A 19,651-nucleotide genomic window follows, 5' to 3' on the forward strand; every position below is an offset into this window, starting at 1 on the left:
ATTGGAATATGTTTGAGAGTAATTCTGAGAGTTGCTTTTCTAGCAACACTGCTTTCTTTTATGGAACAGGAAAGTTATTGCTCAGGACTTTTGACATATGATTATGAGTCTGAGATTTCTTGGGAAATAGTTTTGGTGCAATCAGTGTTTTGTCAGGTAAATGAAAAATAGAAGTTAAGGAAATTCCCCGAAACTCTACTCTAATACAGTACATAGATGATCTTTTGTTGACCTCCCCATGCAGTGAAGCTTGTCGGCAGGACCCTCTGTACTTTTTACATAAACTACCTAAGAAAGGTGATAAAGTATCAAAGCAGAAACTACAGTTTGTACAACCAGAAGTTATCTGTCTGGGACGTATCCTACCCCAGGATACAAGGCAATTGATTAAGACTTGGATTGAAGCAATAGTTAAAGTCCCACAGCCAACAACTCATAGAGAAATAAAGCATTTACTGGGAGTGACTGGATTTTGTAGAAACACTCACAAAACGCCGGAGGAACTCAGCAGGTTGGGCAGCATCCCTGGAAACGATCAGTCAACGTTTTGGGCCGGAACCCTTCGTCAGGACTGTAGAGGGAAGGGGCAGAGGCCCTATAAAGAAGGTGGGGGGGAAGGTGGGAAGGAGAAGGCTGGTGGGTTCCAGGTGAAAAACCAGTAAGGGGAAAGATAAAAGGTTGGGGGAGGGGAAGCAGGGAGGTGATAGGCAGGAAAGGAGAAGAAGGAATAGGGGAAAACACAATGGGTAGTAGAAGGAGGTGGAACCATGAGGGAGATGATAGGCAGCTGGGGGAGGGGGCAGATTGACATAGGGATAGAGGAAGGGAGGGGGAGGGAATTACCGGAAGTTGGAGAATTCCATGGCAGACGGTGGAGAGCGCGGCCCGGAGTGGTGGCAGAGAGAGGGACAGGGCCCGTAGGTATCTTCACATGGCAGCGAGCGTGGCGCGGAGAATCCGGCGGGAGCAGCGGTCAATGAAACGGAGGTACCTGGGATCCATGCCCCACATTTACTAGAGTCATTTCTGTCTCACTGCACTATGCAACAGCTGCCACACTGCAGTAAAACTGGTACACAAGAAGTGATGACCTTTCTGACACTCCTATTGCTAATGCCGATTTAATTTTCTTTGTTGGCGGCTTGGCTTTATGTACGCAGGATATGGATGAGGTCTCTAAGGGTAATAACATGGCAGAATGTACTGCAAAAGAAGCAGCAATAAGGCCCACCATTGTTGTGCTGGAAGCAAGTATCCCACGCAGCTGGCCCCAAGACACCTCCCACTTTGGAGGACGTAGGAGTGTACCAGTCCGCTCTTCCATCAGCCGAAAAGGCAAAGTGGGAAAAGCTGGGTTGCAAGCAACCTGATAGTATGTTGCCTCACCCCAATGGATGCATTGTGGACCCAGGTTGTCATGGTCCGGTCCCTGAAGTCTGTATTCCAGTTCACAGTCTGGTCCGTGGACTAAGGACTCCGGGTCTTCCAGCTGTCCCTTGATTAAGTTAATCATAGGCACCTGATTCCCATCTTAGGGCTTGGAATATAAGTAGCTTTGGGGTTGAGTGTGGGCTGCTGGTTTGTCTTGTCAGTCACCCTTAGAGCAACCTGCTGATGGAAGGCTAATAAAGCCCTTCTTGATCTCTAGGCCTGGTTGGAGGACCACCACTTCATGGAGCCTTGTTGCACTTGTTGGAGTAGTCTTTGCGGTATGGATTTGGCTGTTTCCTGGGCCTGCTGAGTGGCCGTCAGCTACTCTGAGCTAGGTAGGGATCTGGCTGTTTCTGTAGCAAGCGGAGGTTGCTGGCTGTAACTGTGACTTGGAGCAACCCGAAGCAGAGATGGAACTGTCTGTTGTTCTTTAGTGTTTGTCTCTTCTTGTCCTTGCCTCTGTGGGGTAAGTCAGGCTGTTTTGCCATTGCCCTGCGGGGGATCTGTCTTGTCTTGTCTTTGCTTCTGTGGGGTAAGTCAGGCTGTTCTGCCATTGCCCTGCGGGGGGTCATGTCTTGTCTTGTCTTGTTTTGTCCTTGCCTCCATGGGGTAAGTCAGGTGGTTCTGCTGTTGCCCTGTGGGGGGGTCATGTCTTGTCCTCGCCTCCGTGGGGTAAGTCAGGCTGTTTTGCTGTTGCCTTGTGGGGACATGTCTGGTCTTGTTTTTGCCTCTGTTGGGTAAGTCCGGCCATCCTGCCATTACCCAACAAGTGGACCTGTCCCATCTTGGTGTGGAGAGATTGAGTCCCGGCTTGTCTAAGTATAAGTCCCAGCTCTATGTCTATGTACTGTCCTGTCTCATGTTGGAGTTGTGTTAACAATGAGTCTCAGCTTTTCAATGGGTAAGTTCCGGCTCTATGTTAATGTTCAGTTCCCAGTCGGTCTCTCAGCTCCAGCCTCCGAGTTATCACCCTCTGCATTTTAAGATGAAGATCCCCCAGCCGAGCTCCCAGAGCCCAAGCCTCGAGGATCCCCCAGCCGAGCTCCCAGAGCCCAAGCCTCGAGGATCCCCCAGCCGAGCTCCCAGAGCCCAAGCCTCGAGGATCCCCCAGCTGAGCTCCCAGAGCCCAAGCCTCGAGGATCCCCCAGCTGAGCTCAAGACCCAAGATCCTGGTATCAAGCCTCAAGAGCAAAGACCCCAGCCTGTCTCCAAGCTCAGGCCTCTAGACCCCAGCCATGTCCTGTCCAGAAGCCATGTCATGTCCTTGCCTGGTTCTGGGGTCCAAGCCCGAGGCAAGACCCAGGTTCTGGGTCCTTGTCCAGTCTCAGGCTCTGAGTCCAAGCCTTGTCTCCTAGTCCGTGGTTTCTAGTCCTGGTCCTGCTTTCCCTAGCCCTAGTCTGCGTTCTTGTCCCTGCTCCTGGTCTGAATACTGTCATGTCCCTACTCTAGTCAAGTCCTATTCCTTGTACTTCAGTGTCTGTGTCTTGCATTTGGGTCTGTTCCCAGCACCCCACTGTGACACAGGTATATTGTACTGTGGATTGCCCAATGCGTTCACAAGTCCACACAAGTGGGCAAGAGTGGAATAATTGATCAAATAAACCAAACTTGGTATGCTCCTGGAATATCTCAAGTTGCAGAACAAATCTGTACACAATGCATGATGTGCCTTACAGAGTCCAGGAAAACTGGTACAGCTAACAGGGTCTCGTACCCTATCGTGAGATAGCGTTTTGTACATTTGCAGATGGATTTTATTAAATTGCTTCAATGTGACAGATATAAGTATGTATTAGTCATTATTGATGTGTTCCCACAATGGGTTGCAGTATTTCCAAGTAGAAAGGATGATGCAGTTACAGTAGTAAAATATTTGATAAAGGAAATAATCCCACAATTTGGGATCTCCTGGAAACTATCTAGTGACAACCATAAGATATGGGATAATAATTAGGCCTTCAGGCTCATGGAGTCTGCTCCATCATTTCATCATGGCCGATCCAATTTTCCTCTCAGCCCTAATCTCCTGCCTTCTCCCTGTATCCCTTTATGCCCTGACCAATCAAGAATCTATCAACTGCTGCCTTAAATATACATAAAGACTTGACCTCCACAGCTGTGCAAAGAATTCCACAGATTCACTACTCTCTAGCTAAAGATATTCCCCCTCATCTCTGTTCTAAAAGGATGCCCCATTTTTCTGAGGCTGTGTCCTTCGGTCTTAGACTCTCCCACCAGAGGAAGCATGCTCTCTGCATCCACTCTGTCAAGGCCTTTCACCATTTGATAGGTTTCAATGAGGAAACTTATTCTTCTGAATTCCAGGGAATGCAGGCCCAGAGCATCAAATGCTTTTCATACGACAAGCTGTTTAAATCCAGAATTATTTTCGTGAATCTCCTTTGAACCCTCTCCAGATTCAACACATACTTTCTAATATAAAGGGGCCTGAAATTGCTCACAATACTCCATAAGGCTTCACTAGTGCTTTATAAAATCTGGACTAATAGAGCTATTGGCCTGACCACACCTAAAAACATAATGGGATGGCCCCTGTGCCAGCCACCTGATACACCACAAGGAATTAAAGAAATGGAGGTACACAACCTGGATGAGAGCATGTTGGAATATTTATTGCCTTGACAAAAAGAATTACTAAATATAACCAACAGGTAAAGGAAGCTCTGCAACTAGTAGCAAACCTTAAATGCCACATTTGAAGTACCATTTCAGTTATTACCGGTCACTAATACAGCCATCAAGGGAAGAGAAAAACCGTTGTGGATTTACATGTTTCAGTATAAGCCAGTGCCTAACTACATTAAAAAAAATTAAAATACAGGTTTCCCCCGCCATCTGCAGGTACAGCGTTCCTATGAAATGGTTTGTAAGCCGAAATGTTGTAAAGCGAAGGAGCAATTACCATTTATTTATATGGGAAAATTTTTGTGAGTGTTCGCGGACCCAAAAATAACCTACCAAATCATGCCAAATAACACATAAAACCTAATATAACAGTAACATATAGTAAAAGCAGGAATGATATGATAAATAGATAGCCTATATAAAGTAGAAATACCTTTCCACAATCATTGCTGGCACAGATCTCTGTAGCGAAAATCTCATGCAAGCGCTATTGGCAAAAACACGGCACAAGCACTCTCCAGTAACCTTTAAACTATGAAGCTGCCAAATCATACCAAATAACATGTAAAAATACACAGCCGATATAAAGTAGAAATAATGTATGCAGGGAGGGGTCCAGCGGTAGCTGGGACGCACCCAGCACATCTTTAAGAAAAAAAGCCAAAATAAACATGCTAATTAATTATGTACTGCCCGACACGTAACTGTCGGCCCAGATCAGTGCTGATTGTCAATTGTGATTTTTAACGCGTGCTGATTTTCTTACCGCGCTGAATTTTTTATCGTGTGCTGAATTTTTTTTGTAACAGTGAAAACACCTTCTGAAAGCGAAAACAGTGTACTAATGTAGGTCTTTCGTAACAGTGAGGTTTCGTAAAGCGAAGTTTCGAAAAGCGGGGGACACCTGTGAAACCAGTGGGAGCCCTCATGATGGCAGTTGGATTAGCTCTTGTCCTTTTCTGGACAGACGTGACTGTCATGAACACTCAAGCTGCTGGGTTTCTATGGCTATTCCAGCACATGTAGAAATGGGTGTGTCCCTTTTACTCAGAAGCATAGACCCCCATCCTCTCTTTATCAGTAAAGCCAGAATGTCATTGGGGGAAGATGGGGATACAGAGTCATGGAAAAGTACATCTCAGAAACAGTCCCATTGGCCTTTCTAGTCCATGCTGTAAGCATTTAAACTGCCTACTCCCATTGACCTGCACCTGGAATATAGCCCACCACACTTGTACTATCCTTGTACCTATCCAAACTTTGCTTAAATGTTGCAATCGAGCTTGCACACACCAGTTGTGCTGGCAACTTATTCTGCACTCTCAGGACCCTCTGAATAATGAAGTTTCTTATGTTTCCCCTCATGAAACGTTTCACCTTTCACCCTTAACCTATGACCTCTGGTTGTAGTCCCACCCAGCCTCAGTGGAAAAAGCCAGCTTGCATTTATCCTATGCATGCTCTTCATAATTTTGTACATGTCTATCAAGTTTCTCAGTCATTACGTTCCAAGGAATAAAGTCCTAACCTTGCAATTCTTGTACTCCAGAAGCTCGATATTTCTTTCTAGCTGCCTATGCTTGCTATACACCTCTTTTTTTGTTTTAACCAGGGCCTCAATATCTCTTGAAAACCAATGTTTCGGACACGTTATCTTTACCTTTTGTTCTGACAGGTACATACACGATTTGTACTCACGAAATTTTACTCTTGAAGGCCTCTCACTTCCCAGGTACACATTTGCAAGAAAACAGCTGTCCCAATCCACACTTGCCAGTTCATTTTTGATACCATCAAAATAGTCCTTTCTCCAATTTAGAATCTCAACTGGTGGACCAGACCCGTCTTTTTGCATACTTACTTTAAAACTAATGGCATTGTGGTCACTAGGTGCAAAGTTTTCCCCTACACAAGCTTCTGTCACCTGCTCTGTCTCATTTCCTAATCTCAGGTCCAGTTACGTATACCTTCTTCTATGTGCTGATTCAGGAAGCTTTCTTGAACACACTTGGCAAACTCTATCAGATCAAGTCCCTTGACAGTATGGGAGTCCCAGTCAATATATGGAAATTTAAAATCACCTACTATAACAATCTTATGTTTCTTGCAACAATCTCTCGACAAATTTGTTGTTTGAAATCCCTTGGACTGTTGAGTGGTCTGTAATATAGCCATTAATATGGTCATATCTTTCTTATTTCTCAGTTCCCCCTATAATGCCTCACTAGACGAGTTCTCAAGCTTGTCCTGGTGGAGCATTGTCATGATATTTTCCCTGAGTAGTAACACCACCCCTCCTTCTTTAATCCCTCCCACCCTGTCCCATCTAAAATAACAGAACCCTGGAATATTGAGCTGCCAATCCTGCCCCTTCTGCAACTGAGTCTCACTAATGGCTACAATATCATAATTCCAGGTGTTGATTCTTGCCCTGAGCTCATCCGCCTTTTCAACAATACTTCTTGCATTGAAATATACACAACTCAGGACACTAGTTGCACCATGTTCAATCTTTGATTTGTAACTTTATCTGAGGTCTTACCAACATCTGCCTCCACAACCTCTCCACTCACTGTTCTGACACTCTAGTTTCCATCCTGTAACTCTAGTTTAAATCCCACCATGCGGCACTGACAAACCTTCCCACTAAAATAATAGTCCCCATCCAGCTAAGGTGCAAATTGTCTTTTTTGTACATGTCCCGCCCTCCCTGGAAGAGAGCCAAATGATCCAAAAATCAATCTTATGCCCTCCCTCCTACACCAACTCATTAGCCACGTGTTAAACTGTATAACCTTCCTTTTTCTGCCCTCACTATCACGTGCCTCGGGTCGCAATCCAGAAATCACAACCCTGAACGTCCTGCCCGTTAACTTAGCACCCAACTCCCTGAACTCCCTATGCAGAATCTCATCACTTGTCCTACCCATGTCATTGGGACCTACATGGATCCTGACCGCTGGCTGTTCACCTCCCACTTGAGAATGCTGAGGACTCAATCCGAGACATCCTGTTCCCTGGCACTTGGGAAGGCAACATACCATCTGGGAATCTCATTCTCATCCACAGAACTTCCGTTCTGTTCCCCTAACTAACAAATCCCCTTTCACCACAGCTCACCACTAGATAGATTCTTGATTGGACAGGGCATGAAGGGATACTGAGAGAAGGCAGGAGATAGGGTCTGAGAGGAAAATTGGATCACTCATGATGAAATGGTGGAGCAAACTCGATGGACTAAATGGCCTAATTCTGCTTCTATATTATGGTCTTCTCCCCCCTTCCCATAGGAGTGGTTAGTAGCACTTGATAGGGTCCCTTCCAACTAAGAGAGAGAGAATACAATTGGGTATGAGATAATTGCATATACAATAGTGTCTTTTAAGAGCCACTGAGTACATGGAGCTTGGAGGGCTATGTGGTAGGAAAATTCTAGGCAGTTTCTAGAGTAGCTTACAATGTTGGCACAACAATGTGGGCCGAAAGGCCTGTAATTTGCTGTAGATTTCAATGCTTCCATGTTTAATCCTTTTCAGGTGATTTGATATATACACAATCACCTGGTTTAAAAGGATGTGTATTTCCTTTCCCAGGTGTGGACAGGGCTGCGGTCACTCTTTCTTGATTCCTTGTAATAGCCTCACCAAGGGCCCTTACTATCTCGAAGGTTTTCTCATCAGTCCATATCAGCGCTGCCTGAGCACTTCTTGTGGGGGTGGGGGGTGGGACTGGAACTCATGAGGTTTTCCCATCAATTCTTCAGAAGGGTTCAATTTAACTATCCTGTGAACATGATTACTCCAGGTATACAGAGTAATCGGGAGTGCCTCTGGCCACTTCAGTCCCACCTCTTGGCTACTTTGGTCAGTGTGTCTTCTAATACTCCATTCATTCTTTCCACTAAGCCTGAATATTATGGCTGATAGGGTACAGGTCATTCCCAGGTGAATCCTAGAGCTTGTCCCAATACTTTAGTTGGTCTCCCTGTGAAATGGGTTCCTCTGGCACTATTACAGTGCTTATAAAAAGTATTCAACCCCCCCCCCCCAAAAAGTTTTCCTGTTTCATTGTTTTACCAGATTGAATCACGGTGGATTTAATTTGGCTTTTTTGACAATGATCAACAGAAGACTTTCATGTCAAAGTGAAAATGGATTTCTACAAGTTGGTCTAAATTTATTACAATTATTAAACACAAAATAATTCATTGCATAATTACTCACCCCCATTGAAGTCAGTATTTAATAGATACACCTTTGGCAGCAATTACAGTCTTGAATCTGTGTGGATCGATCTCCATCAGCCTTACATAGCTGAACACTGTAATTTTTCCTTCTTCACAAAACTGCTCAAGCTCTGTTAGATTGCATGGAGATCGTGAGTGAACGGCCCTTTTCAAGTCCAGCCACAAATTCTCAATTGAATTGAGGTTTGGACTCTGACTTGGCCACTCCAGGACAGTAACTTTGTTGTTTTTATACCATTACTGTATAGCTTTGGCTTTATGCTTGGTGTCATTGTCTGCTGGAAAACAAAACCCTAAAGTCACAGTTCTCTTGCAGGCTGCATCAGGTTTTGATCCAGGGTTTTCCTGCATTTTGCTGCGTTTCTTTTACACTCTACCTACACGAGTCTACCAGGGCCTGCTGCAGCAAAGCACCCTCACAGCGGGATGCAGCTACCACCATGCTTCATGGTAGGGATGGTGTGTTTTTGATGATGTGCACCAAACATAGAGTTTAGTGTGATGGCCAAAAAGCTCAGTTTTGGTTTCACCCCATAGAACTTCTTCCAGCTGACTTCAGAGTCCATCAGCCACAAGGCATAGGAGCAGATTAGGCCATTCAGCCCATTGAGTCTGCTCCACCATTCTGTCAAGGCTGATCCTGGATTCCATTCAACCTGATAAACCTGACTTCTCGCCATATCCTTTGATGCCCTGACTAATCAGGAGATGATAGCTTCCATCTTAAATATCAGAATCAGGTTTATTATCACAGGCATGTGACGTGAAATTTGTTAACTTCGCAGCAGCAAATTTCACACAGACGTGGCTTCAGCCATAGTGTGTGGCAGAACATTCCACATATTTACTATTCTCTGGCAAAAAACATCCTCCTTACCTCTGTTCTAAAGTGTCACCCTTCAATGTTGAGGCTGTGCCCTCTATTTCTGGATACTCCCACCTCAGGAAACATCCTCTCCACATCCACCCTATCTAGTCCTTCCAACATTCCGTAGGTGTCAATGAGATTCCCCCGCTTTCTTCTAAATTCCTGCGAGTACAGGTCCAAAGCTGCCAAATGCTTCTCATATATTAACCCTCTCATTCTTGGAATCATCCTCGTAAACCTCCTCTGGACTCTCTCCAATGACAAGACATCCTTTCTGAGGTATGGGCCCCAAAACAGTTGACGATACTCTAAGTGCGGCCTGACTATTGTCTTATAGAGGCTCAGTATTACCCAGTCTCCCACATGCCTTCTGGCAAACTCTAGCCAAGATTTTATGTGAGTTGTTTTTCAACAGTGGCTTTCTCTTCACCACTTTCAGGCTGGTGAAGCACCCGTGCAACAGCTAATGTATGCACAGTCTCTCCCATCTCAGCCATTGTAACTCCTCCAGAGTTGTCATAAGCCTCTTGGTGCCCTCCCTCACTAGACCCTTCTTGTATGGTCACTCTGCTTGAGGATAGTCTACTCTAGGCAGATTAACAGCTGTGCCATATTCTTTCTAATCTTGATGATTAACCTAACTGTACTCCAAGGGGTATTCAGTGACGTGGAAAATTTCTCATATCCGTCTCCTGACATGTGCTCGCTCCTGTGCCTGTATAAATTCCTTCCTTGCTAATGATAAGTCTACCTCAACTTCCATTTCACTACGCCACCACTTCTCACTTTCTAACCCCTCCTGGTACAAGGCTGGTAAAAACGTCTCAGCTAAATCTGTATTTGCTTCGGCAGCCTTTCTGGACATGCACCAAGTCACTGTGCAAACGGGATAACCTTGTGAGTCCATGGGCGGGGCTTCAATGCTTGTCAGTTTTACTGCTGGGTACACCTCTCCGCCAGCGAGGTCATTACCGAGTAAGACCTCCATGTCATCCATCGGTAGTTCGGGCCTCACCCCGATCGTGACCGGTCTGGAGACCAAGTCACTTTTTAGGTGTATCTGGTGCAAAGGTATTGCTTCAGTCCCTTTCCCAATGCCTTTTATGACCCTGACTTTCCCAGTCTGGGTCTCTGAACTAAAGTCTAACACATTCTTTAAGATCAATGACTGACAAGCTTCAGTGTCTCTCCAGATCCGTACTGGAACCAGATTTAACCCCTTCTTCACCGACACCAATCTGGCCGAGTTAAACTTCTCGTGCCCTTCCTGAACTTTATCAGACCTCTTCTCCCCTAGCGGTTTGTTTGCCAGCTTAATACAGCCAGTCGGAACCGTCATTTTTCCTTTCTCCATCTCCTTCTTTGGGGCAACGCTCCTGGACGCAAAGTGATCGGCTTTCCCACAATTATAGCATACGACCCCAGGAGACTTCCTACCAAACTGCTCCCGGTCTTCCTTATCCTTCTCACTAGTGCCTGGCTTACTTTCTGGCTTTTCCAGCGAACTCTCTCCACCCTCTTGACTACCCTTGTGGTAGTTTTTACTCGGGGTAAACTTTGCTTTGCGCGTTAACATGTATTCATCCGCTAACTTAGCAGTTGCAGCTAAGGTTTCTGCCTCTTTCTCATCTAGATAGGGCCTCATACCTTCAGGGACACAACTTTTAAACTGCTCAATCAGTATTAGCTGTAGAAGTCTGTCATAATCCCCATTGACCCCTTTCAAGGTGCACCAACGCTCACAATACATCTGCATCTCACGGGCAAACTCTAAATACGTGCGGCCCCACTGCTTCCTCACATTCCAGAACCTCTGCCGGTATGCCTCCGGGACCAACTCATAAATCCTGACTATCGCCTCTTTCACCACATCATACCTCTGGGCATCTGCTGCGGACAATGCCGAGTAAGCTTGCTGGGCTTTTCCTTTAAGTACGCTCTGAAACAAAACAGCCCACTTATCCCTCTGCCAGTCCTGACTTGCAGCGACTTTTTCAAAATGTAGAAAGTACCGATCAACATCGGACTCCTCAAATGAGGGAACCAGCCTCACTTCCTGGGTTGCCCTGAACCCTCCACCTTGGTTCGGCATGGGCCCCTGCACTAGCCTCATCCTTAACTTCTCCAGCTCAAATTCCCTTTCCCCCTCTTGTCGTACTAACTGCCTATCTTCTTGTTCTAGCTGTCTTATTCTCTCTTCTCATTCTAACTGCCTGTCCCTCTCTTCTTGTTCCAGCTGTTTTACCCGGAACTCATGCTCGAGTCTCAATTTTTCCATCTGCAGCTGTACTGCTTCTCCACCAGGTTTGCCCATAGATACCACCTCCAGCTCCCCTTGGAGAAACACACCTTTAGATACATAATGCTCAATGATAGCTCTGTGCATCTCTGCTCTCCTCATTGTGGACTTCCCCTTAAAAAGATTCAACCGTTTGGCCACAGTTGCCAATTCTGATTTCCTGGCATCCTCTAATGCCTCCAAGGTTGGTGCCTTTAGAAATTCCTCAATCTCCATTTCTGCTGTTTTCCCTTTCTTTCTTTCGGGAATTTCAACCCAATCAATTTACCCAGTCCCAACTTTAGCGTTCAAAATCCTAGACGAGATCCCCACTTATGTTATGTACCCCATAACTGGGTTGCCAAACCAGCAGAAATGGACCACGTGTTGGAGTCTGGTTTAACAGAAACTAATAAAGTTTTATTAAAGAAATAAGTAACACAGTACTCTAATCGTAAGGATATAAATGCAACAGGTTAGCAATGATAAAACACACATGTACACAGAACTAGGGTAATAGGAATCAACCAAGCTCTACCGCAGTCTAGGGGTAAAATGATCACTCTCAAGTGACGCAGAGTTCAGTTCAGCTTAGTACAGTTTGCAGTAATCGCTGTTGTGCCGTTGGAGAGAGAGAGAGAACGCAAATTTTGATTCAAACAGACCTTTGATGTTCTTTGCAGTTAGCTTTCAGGTGAACCCTTTTATGTCTTCTGTGGTCACCGACTGTGACCACTCCGTTCCGGATACGACCGTTCTTCCGCGGTGAACCCAGCACCCAGGCAAGGGCGGATACACACACCAGGTTCCCGCCAATCATCCCTTTTCACCCTGTCAGTCTATGGTCGGTTCCCTCGAACCAGACCTCCAACTCCCACCAACTTGTGGGGGCACACCGCTCTTCCAGGGTCTCATTATCTCGTGATCCCGTGGTGTGTGTCGTGCCTTAGCAAACCTGTTCTTTTTATCCTCCTGCTAGGGTATCGCCTGTCCATCAAACTTCAAACAGTTCAGGTTCAAAGCAATCGATCTGTCAATATCTGAAATGTGTTTCTTTCTCGTTAATCTCTCTCTTCTCTCTTATTAGCATTTTGAATGTTTCTCCATTGTCTCCCTTATCTATCTCTTATTAGCATCAATCTTCTGATAACTTGGTTTTTCGTCACAATACATATACTGAATAGATTTAAAATCATGCAAAAACAGAAATAATATATTTTAAAAAAAGTGAGGTAGGGTTCATGGGTTCAATGTCCATTTAGGAATCAGATGGCAGAGGGGAAGAAGCTGTTCCTGAATCACTGTGTGTGTGCTTTCAGGCTTCTGTACCTCCTACCTGATGGTAACAGAGAGAAAAGGGCATGTCCTGGGTGCTGGAGGTCCTTAATAATGGATGCTGCCTTTCTGAGACACCGCTCCCTGAAGACGTCCTAGGTACTTTGTAGACTAGTGCCCAAGATGGAGCTAACTAGATTTACAACCCTCTGCAGCTTCTTTCGGTCGTGTGTAGTAGCCCCCCCCCCCCCCCCACTCCACACCAGACAGTGATGTAGCCTGTCAGAATGCTCTCCATGGTACATCTATAGAAGTTTTTGAGTGTATTTATTGATATACCAAATCTCTTCAAACTACTAATGAAGTATAGTTGCTGTCTCGCCTTCTTTATAGCTGCATCAATATGTTGGGATCAGGTTAGGTCCTCAGAGATCTTGACACCCAGGAACTTGAAACTGTTCACTCTCTCCACTTTTGATCCCTCTATGAAGATTGGTATGTGTTCCTTTGTCTTGCCCTTCTTGAAGTCCATAATCAGCTCTTTCATCTTACTGAGGTTGAGTGCTAGGTTGTTGCTGTGACACCATTCCAATAGCTGCCATATCTCACTCTTGTACGCCCTCTCGTCTCCATCTGAGATTCTACCAACAATTGTATCATCAGCAAATTTACAGATGGTATTTGAGCTGTACCTAGCCACACAGTCATGGGTATAGAGAGAGTAGAGCAGCGGGCTATGCACACACCCCTAAGGCGCACCAGTTAGCGAGGGGAGATATGACTAATTCGCACAGGTTGTGGTCTTCCGGTTAGGAAGTCGAGGATCCAATTGCAGAGGGCCAACTTCTATAACTTCTTAATCAGGATTGTGGGAATGATGGTATTAAATGCTGAGCTATAGTCGATGAACAGCATCCTGACATAGGTGTTTGTGTTGTTCAGCTGGCCTTAAGCCCTGTGAAGAGGCATTGAAATTGCATCTGCCATTGACCTATTGTAGTGATAGGCAAATTGCAATGTGTCCAGGTGTTTACTTAGGTAGGAATTCAGTCTAATCATGACCAACCTCTCAAAGAATTTCATCACTGCCGATGTGAGTGCTACCGGGGATAGACATTAAGGCAGCTCACGTTATTCTTAGGCACTGGTATAATTGTTGTCTTCTTGAAGCAAGTGGGAACTTCCACCTGCAGCAGTGAGAGGTTGAAAATGTCCTTGAATACTCCTGCCAGTTGGTTGGCACAGGTATTCAGAGCCTTACCAGGTACTCCATCCGGACCTTCTGCCTTGCAAAGGTTCACCCTCTTTAAAGGCAGTCTAACATCGGCCTCTGAGACAGAGATCACAGGGTCATCAGGGGCAGCAGGGATCTTCACAGCTGTAGCTATATTCTCCCCTTCAAAGCGGGCTTAGAAGATGTTGAGTTCATCTGGTAGTGAAGCATTCATGCTATTAGGTTTCACTTTGTAGGAAGTAATGTCTTGTAAACCCTGCCAGAATTGTCGTACATCCAATGTCGCCTCTAACCTCATTTGAAATTGTTTTTTCTCCCTTGAAATAGCCTTCCGCATATCATACCTGGTTCTCTGGTACAGAGCTGGGCCGCCAGATTTGAATGCCATGGATCTAGTCTTCAGCAGACGATGTACCCCCTGGTTCATCCATGACTTTTGGTTTGGGAATGTATAGTAAGTCTTTGTAGACACACACTCATCCACACTACTTTTGATGAAGTCAGTAACAACTGCAGCATACTCATCCAGATTTGAAGATGAATCCCTGAATACAGTCCAGTCCACCGATTCAAAGCAGTCCTGTATGCTCCTGAGCTTCCCTTGTCTATATCTTCTTGGTCCTCGCTACTGGTGCCACAGTCTTCATTCTCTGCCTATACCCATCATAACAACCTTGTTATTGCACTGTTCTAGAACCTGCCTCCCTATTGATGTCTCAGTTAATACTGGGGGGGGGGGGGGGGTCTATAAAAACACCCAGTAGAGTTATTGCCTCCTTCCTGTTTCTGTCTTCCACCCACAATAACTCATTAGACAATCCCTCCATGACTTCCTCCTTTTCTGCAGCAGTGAATCTATCCCTGATTAGCAGTGCCACATCCCCACCTCTTTTGCCTCCCTTCCTGTCCTTTTTGAAACATTTGAAGCCCAGCACATGTAGCAGCCATTCCTGCCCCCGAGACATTCATCTCTGTAATCACCACAACATCATAGTTCCACGTATTGATCCATGTTCTAAGTGCATCTGTCTTGCTTATGATACTCATTGCATTAAAATAGACACATCTCAAACCATCTGTCTGAGTGCTTCTTTGCTCTATTGTCTGCCTATCCTTCCTCATAAACTGTCTCTACTTGTGCGCCAATCACCCCATCCTCTGCCTCTTCACTTTGGTTCCCAACGCCCAGCAAATCTAGTTTAAATCCTCCCAAAAGCATTAGCAAACCTCCCTCCCAGGATATTGGTTCCCCTCCAGTTCAGGTGCAACCCGTCCCACTTGTACAAGTCACCCCTTCCCCAGAAAAGTTTCCAATGATCCAAGAACTTGAAACCCTGCCCTCTGCACCATCTCCTCAGCCACTCATTCATCTGCACTATCTTCCTGTTCTGACCTTCACTACCTCATGGCATTGGGAGTAATCCAGAGACTACCAGCTTGGAGACCCTGCTCTTCAGCTTCCTTCCTAACTCCCTATACTTACTGCACAAGGCCTCTACTCCTCTCCTGCCTATGTCATTGGTATCAATATGTACCACGACCTCCGGCTGCTCACCCTCCCCTTCAAGAATATTCTGCAACCGCTCAGAGAGCTCCTGGACCCTAGCACTCTAACACACTATCCTGGCGTCTCTTTTGCTGCTGCAGAATCTCCTCTCTCCCCCTGACCATCAAGTCCCCTATTTTTTTCCTCAAAAAATTGCAATAGGTTTGTCAGGCAGGATTTTCCTTTAAGGAAACCATGCTGAGTTCTGCATATCTTGTCATATGCCTCCAGGTACTCTGTAACCTCATCCTTGACAATCGACTCCATCAACTTCCCAACCACTGATGTCAAACCAACAGGTCTATAATTTCGTTTTTGTTTCCTTGCCCCCTTCTTAAATAGCGGAATGACATTTGCAATCTTCCAGTCCTCCGGAACCATGCCAGAATCTATTGACTTTTGAAAGATCATCGCTAATTCCTCTGCAATCTCCACAGCTACTTCCTTCAGAACACGGGAGTGCATTCCATTTGGTCTGGGATATTTATTCAGCTTCCTGAGTACTTTCTCTGTTGTAATTGTCACTGCGCACACTTCTTTTCCCTGCCACCCTTGAGTGTCCGGTATACTGCTGATGTCTTCCTCAGTGAAGACTGATGCAAAATACTTGTTCAGTTCCTCTGTCATCATCTTATCTCCCATTACAATTTCTCCAGCATCATTTCTGTCAGTCCTATATCTACTCTCACCTTTATATACTTGAAAAAGCTTTCAGTATCCTCTTTAATATTATTTGCTAGCTTCCTTTCATAATTCATCTTTTCTCTCTTAATGACCTTCTTAGTTTCCTTTTGTAAGCTTTTAAAAACTTCCCAATCCTCTGTCTTCCAACTAATTTTTGCTTCCTTGTATGCCCTCTCCTTTGCTTTGACTTTGGCTTTGACTTCTCTTGTCAACCACGGTTGCATCCTTTTTCCGTTCGGAAAATTTCTTCTTTTTTGGAATATACCTGTCTTGCACCTTCCTCACTTCTCGCATAAGCTCCAGCCACTGCTGCTCTGCTGTCCTTCCTGCTAGTGTCCCTTTCCAGTCAACTAGCCAGTTTATCTGTCATTCCTCTGTAATTTCCTTTACTCCACTGAAATACCGACACATCAGATTTCGGCTTCTCTTTCTCAAATTTCACAGTGTTAATCATGTTATGACCACTGCCTCCTAAGGGTTCCCTCACCTCAATTTCTCTAATCACCTTTGGTTCATTACACAATACCCAATCCAGTACAGCCGATCCCCTAGTGGGCTCAACAAGTCCAAGTCGAGAGCCAAGTTTTTAGAACAAGCTGTTCTAAAAAGCCATCTCGCAGACATTCAAAAAATTCTCTCTGGAGATCCAGTGCCGACCTGATTTTCTCAATCCACTCATGTTAAAATCCCCCACAATTATCATAACACTTCCCTTCTGACAAGGCTTTTCTATTTCCTGTTGTAATTTGTCTTCCACATCACTGCAGCTGTTTGGAGGCCTGTATATAACTGCCATCAGGGTCCTTTTACCCCTGCGATTTCTTAGCTCAACCCATAAAGATTCTGCACCTTTCGATCCTATGTCACCTCCTTCTGATGATTTAGTATCATTTCTTACCAATAAAACCATGTCACACACTCTGTCTAGGAACTAGGACTTAGATTGGACTGGACACGGGCTTGGCTTCCACTGGGAACTTGGCTCTTGACTTGGACTGGGAACTTGGTTCTCGACTTGGACTAGGCTCAGACTTGACTTAGGCCCAGGACACAGACCACTGAGCCGGGGCTCCTCCTAGTACACAGGACATAGAGGTTTCCCCCACCATCCGAAGGCAGAGCGTTCCTATGAAATGGTTTGTATGCCGGAATGTCCTAAAGCAAAGAAGCAATTACCATTTATTTATATGGGAAAAGTTTGTGAGCGTTCGCAGACCCAAAAATAACCTACCAAATCACGCCAAATTACACATAAAACCTAAAATAACAGTAACATATAGTAAAATCAGGAAAGATATGATGAATTCCCAGCCTATATAAAGTAGAAATACTTTTCCACAATCACTGCCTGCACTATTCTGCATAGCGAAAATCTCACGCAAGCGTCGTCGGCAAAAACACGGCGCAAGTGCTCTCCAGTAACCTTTAAACTATGAAGCTGCCAAATCATACCAAATAACACGTAAAAATACACAGCCGATATAAAGTAGAAATAATGTATGTACAGTGTAGTATCACTTACTGGAATTGGGAAGACAGCGCCAAGCACACTGATGATGGTGTGTTAGACTAAGTCGTTGCAGGTTGGGGTGGTTCAGTGGCCCCCACCCTCCGGGCAGTGACCCGATACTGATCCGCGAAGCATGCAGGGGTACAGCTGTAGCTGGGATGCACCCAACACATCATTAAGAAAAAAGGCAAAATAAACAAGCTAATTAATTAGGTGCTGCCCGGCACGTAATGGTTGGCCCAGATCAGAGGTGATTGCTGATTGCGTCACCTCTGATCTGGGCCAACATTTACGTGCCAGGCGGCACCTAATTAATTAGCATGTTTATTTCGGCGGCTTTCTTAAAGACGTGCTGGGTGCCTCCCGGCTACCACTACATTCTCCGCAAATCGGTATCTGTCTGCGGCCCGGGGGTTGGGATGGTGGGACACTGGGATGTCATCTCATCATCGTCTGTTTCCATTAGGGCAGGCTGCTCATCTCCTAAGACTGCTCACCTCGATGTTGAAGGTCGAGGTTCGTCACCTGCTGTGGCTGATGTGGAAAGCTTAAAAAAAAGATTGTATGCTTGACTGCTGAGCCTTGCGCATTTTTCTATCATACAGTTCTTTGTAAGTACTCAAACCATCTTGCAAATATCCCCTAAACCAACGTACCCTTTCAAAATTAAAGTTGTACTTTATCATTGCAGCGAAAATCTCACGCAGTTGCTTCACGTTCAGTTCCTGAACAACTTCACTTTCGCTACTGCATTCAGTTTTGATTGTTATCCTTTCCTCTTCCAATTGCATCATCTATCAGTTGTTGGTCATGGGATGCCAAAACCTCTTCAACATCATCTTCGTCAACTTCCACAAGCCAAACTCACTTTGTCCTTACTTCGTTCACCACAATCGAAATGCTTAATTATGTCTAGTTTTACACTAAGTGTAACACCCTTACGAGGTCTTTCAGGCTTTTCCGATACCTTAGAACTCATCTTGCTAACGGCTGCTCACAGGCATGTGTCAGAGCAATGCCAGCAAGAATGCCGTTCCGAATCCGGGGGAGGGAGGCTGCTCCGGGCGAGTGCTGCCTTTTTTTTACGCGCTGCTTTTTTTTCGTAGCAGTGAAAACACCTTCTGTTAGTGAAAACAGGGAACTAATATAGGTCTTTCATAACAGTGAGGTTTCGTAAAGCGAATGTTCGAAAAGCGGGGGACACCTGTAGATCCGGGACTCTTCTTAGACACAGGACACGGAACATTGAGCCAGGGCTCCTCCTTGGACACAGGACATGAAAAGACAGTTCTCAACTCAGAGTAGTGGCAAACAGCCGGACCTACTCAGCAGAGACGAGAATGCAAAGAGACAATTCCCCACTCAGGGTAGTGGCAAAACGGCTGGACCTACCCAGCGGAGATGAGGTTACTGGGGAGGTTACTGACAAGGATACTGCCGAGGATGGTCCAACAAGGAATCACTGGGCCCCAGAGTTATTTATGTTGCCAGCCTGTAACGAGAATCAGGTGCCTCAATTAAGACACCCAATGGAACTGGAATAACTGGAGTATGGAATCCACGGACCGGACCATGAACAGGAATATAGACTTCACGGACTGGACCATGACAGTACATGCCCCCGCCCCTGCCCCCACCATGGGAGTCTCCTGGCGATCCAATCGGCTTGCCCAGATTATTGGTGATCCAGGTGGGTGGGGGAGGGGGGGTTTCAACAAGAGGGGACTCTGGATGGTGAGAGTTTAACGAAAGTGTCTGTGTCACTGGGTCTATGTCTGACTGGGCCGTTCTGTCAAAAGGGAGCGTTAGTGGCAGGCCCAAATGCCAGACACAGACACTGAAGTACTAGAAACTGGACTAAGTTTATTAAGGTTGCTAGGGAAGCCAAGGAACGAGGACAAAATAACATGAAAGAAGATGAAGAGTGACAAAC

General features: G+C 45.5%; 1 protein-coding gene across 1 annotated transcript in view; it reads left to right on the forward strand.

Moving 5' to 3' along the window:
• Positions 1 to 931: 931 nt before the first annotated feature.
• LOC140195724 (uncharacterized) overlaps positions 932 to 19,651 on the forward strand; it is an 88,044-nt gene continuing 69,324 nt past the window's right edge. The window contains exon 1 of the mRNA XM_072254432.1: positions 932 to 987. Coding sequence (XP_072110533.1) covers positions 932 to 987 — 56 coding nt within the window. The remainder of the gene's footprint in view (positions 988 to 19,651) is intronic.

This window comes from Mobula birostris, chromosome 3 (assembly GCF_030028105.1).
Source record: "Mobula birostris isolate sMobBir1 chromosome 3, sMobBir1.hap1, whole genome shotgun sequence".
Taxonomy (NCBI): Eukaryota; Metazoa; Chordata; class Chondrichthyes; order Myliobatiformes; family Myliobatidae; genus Mobula; species Mobula birostris.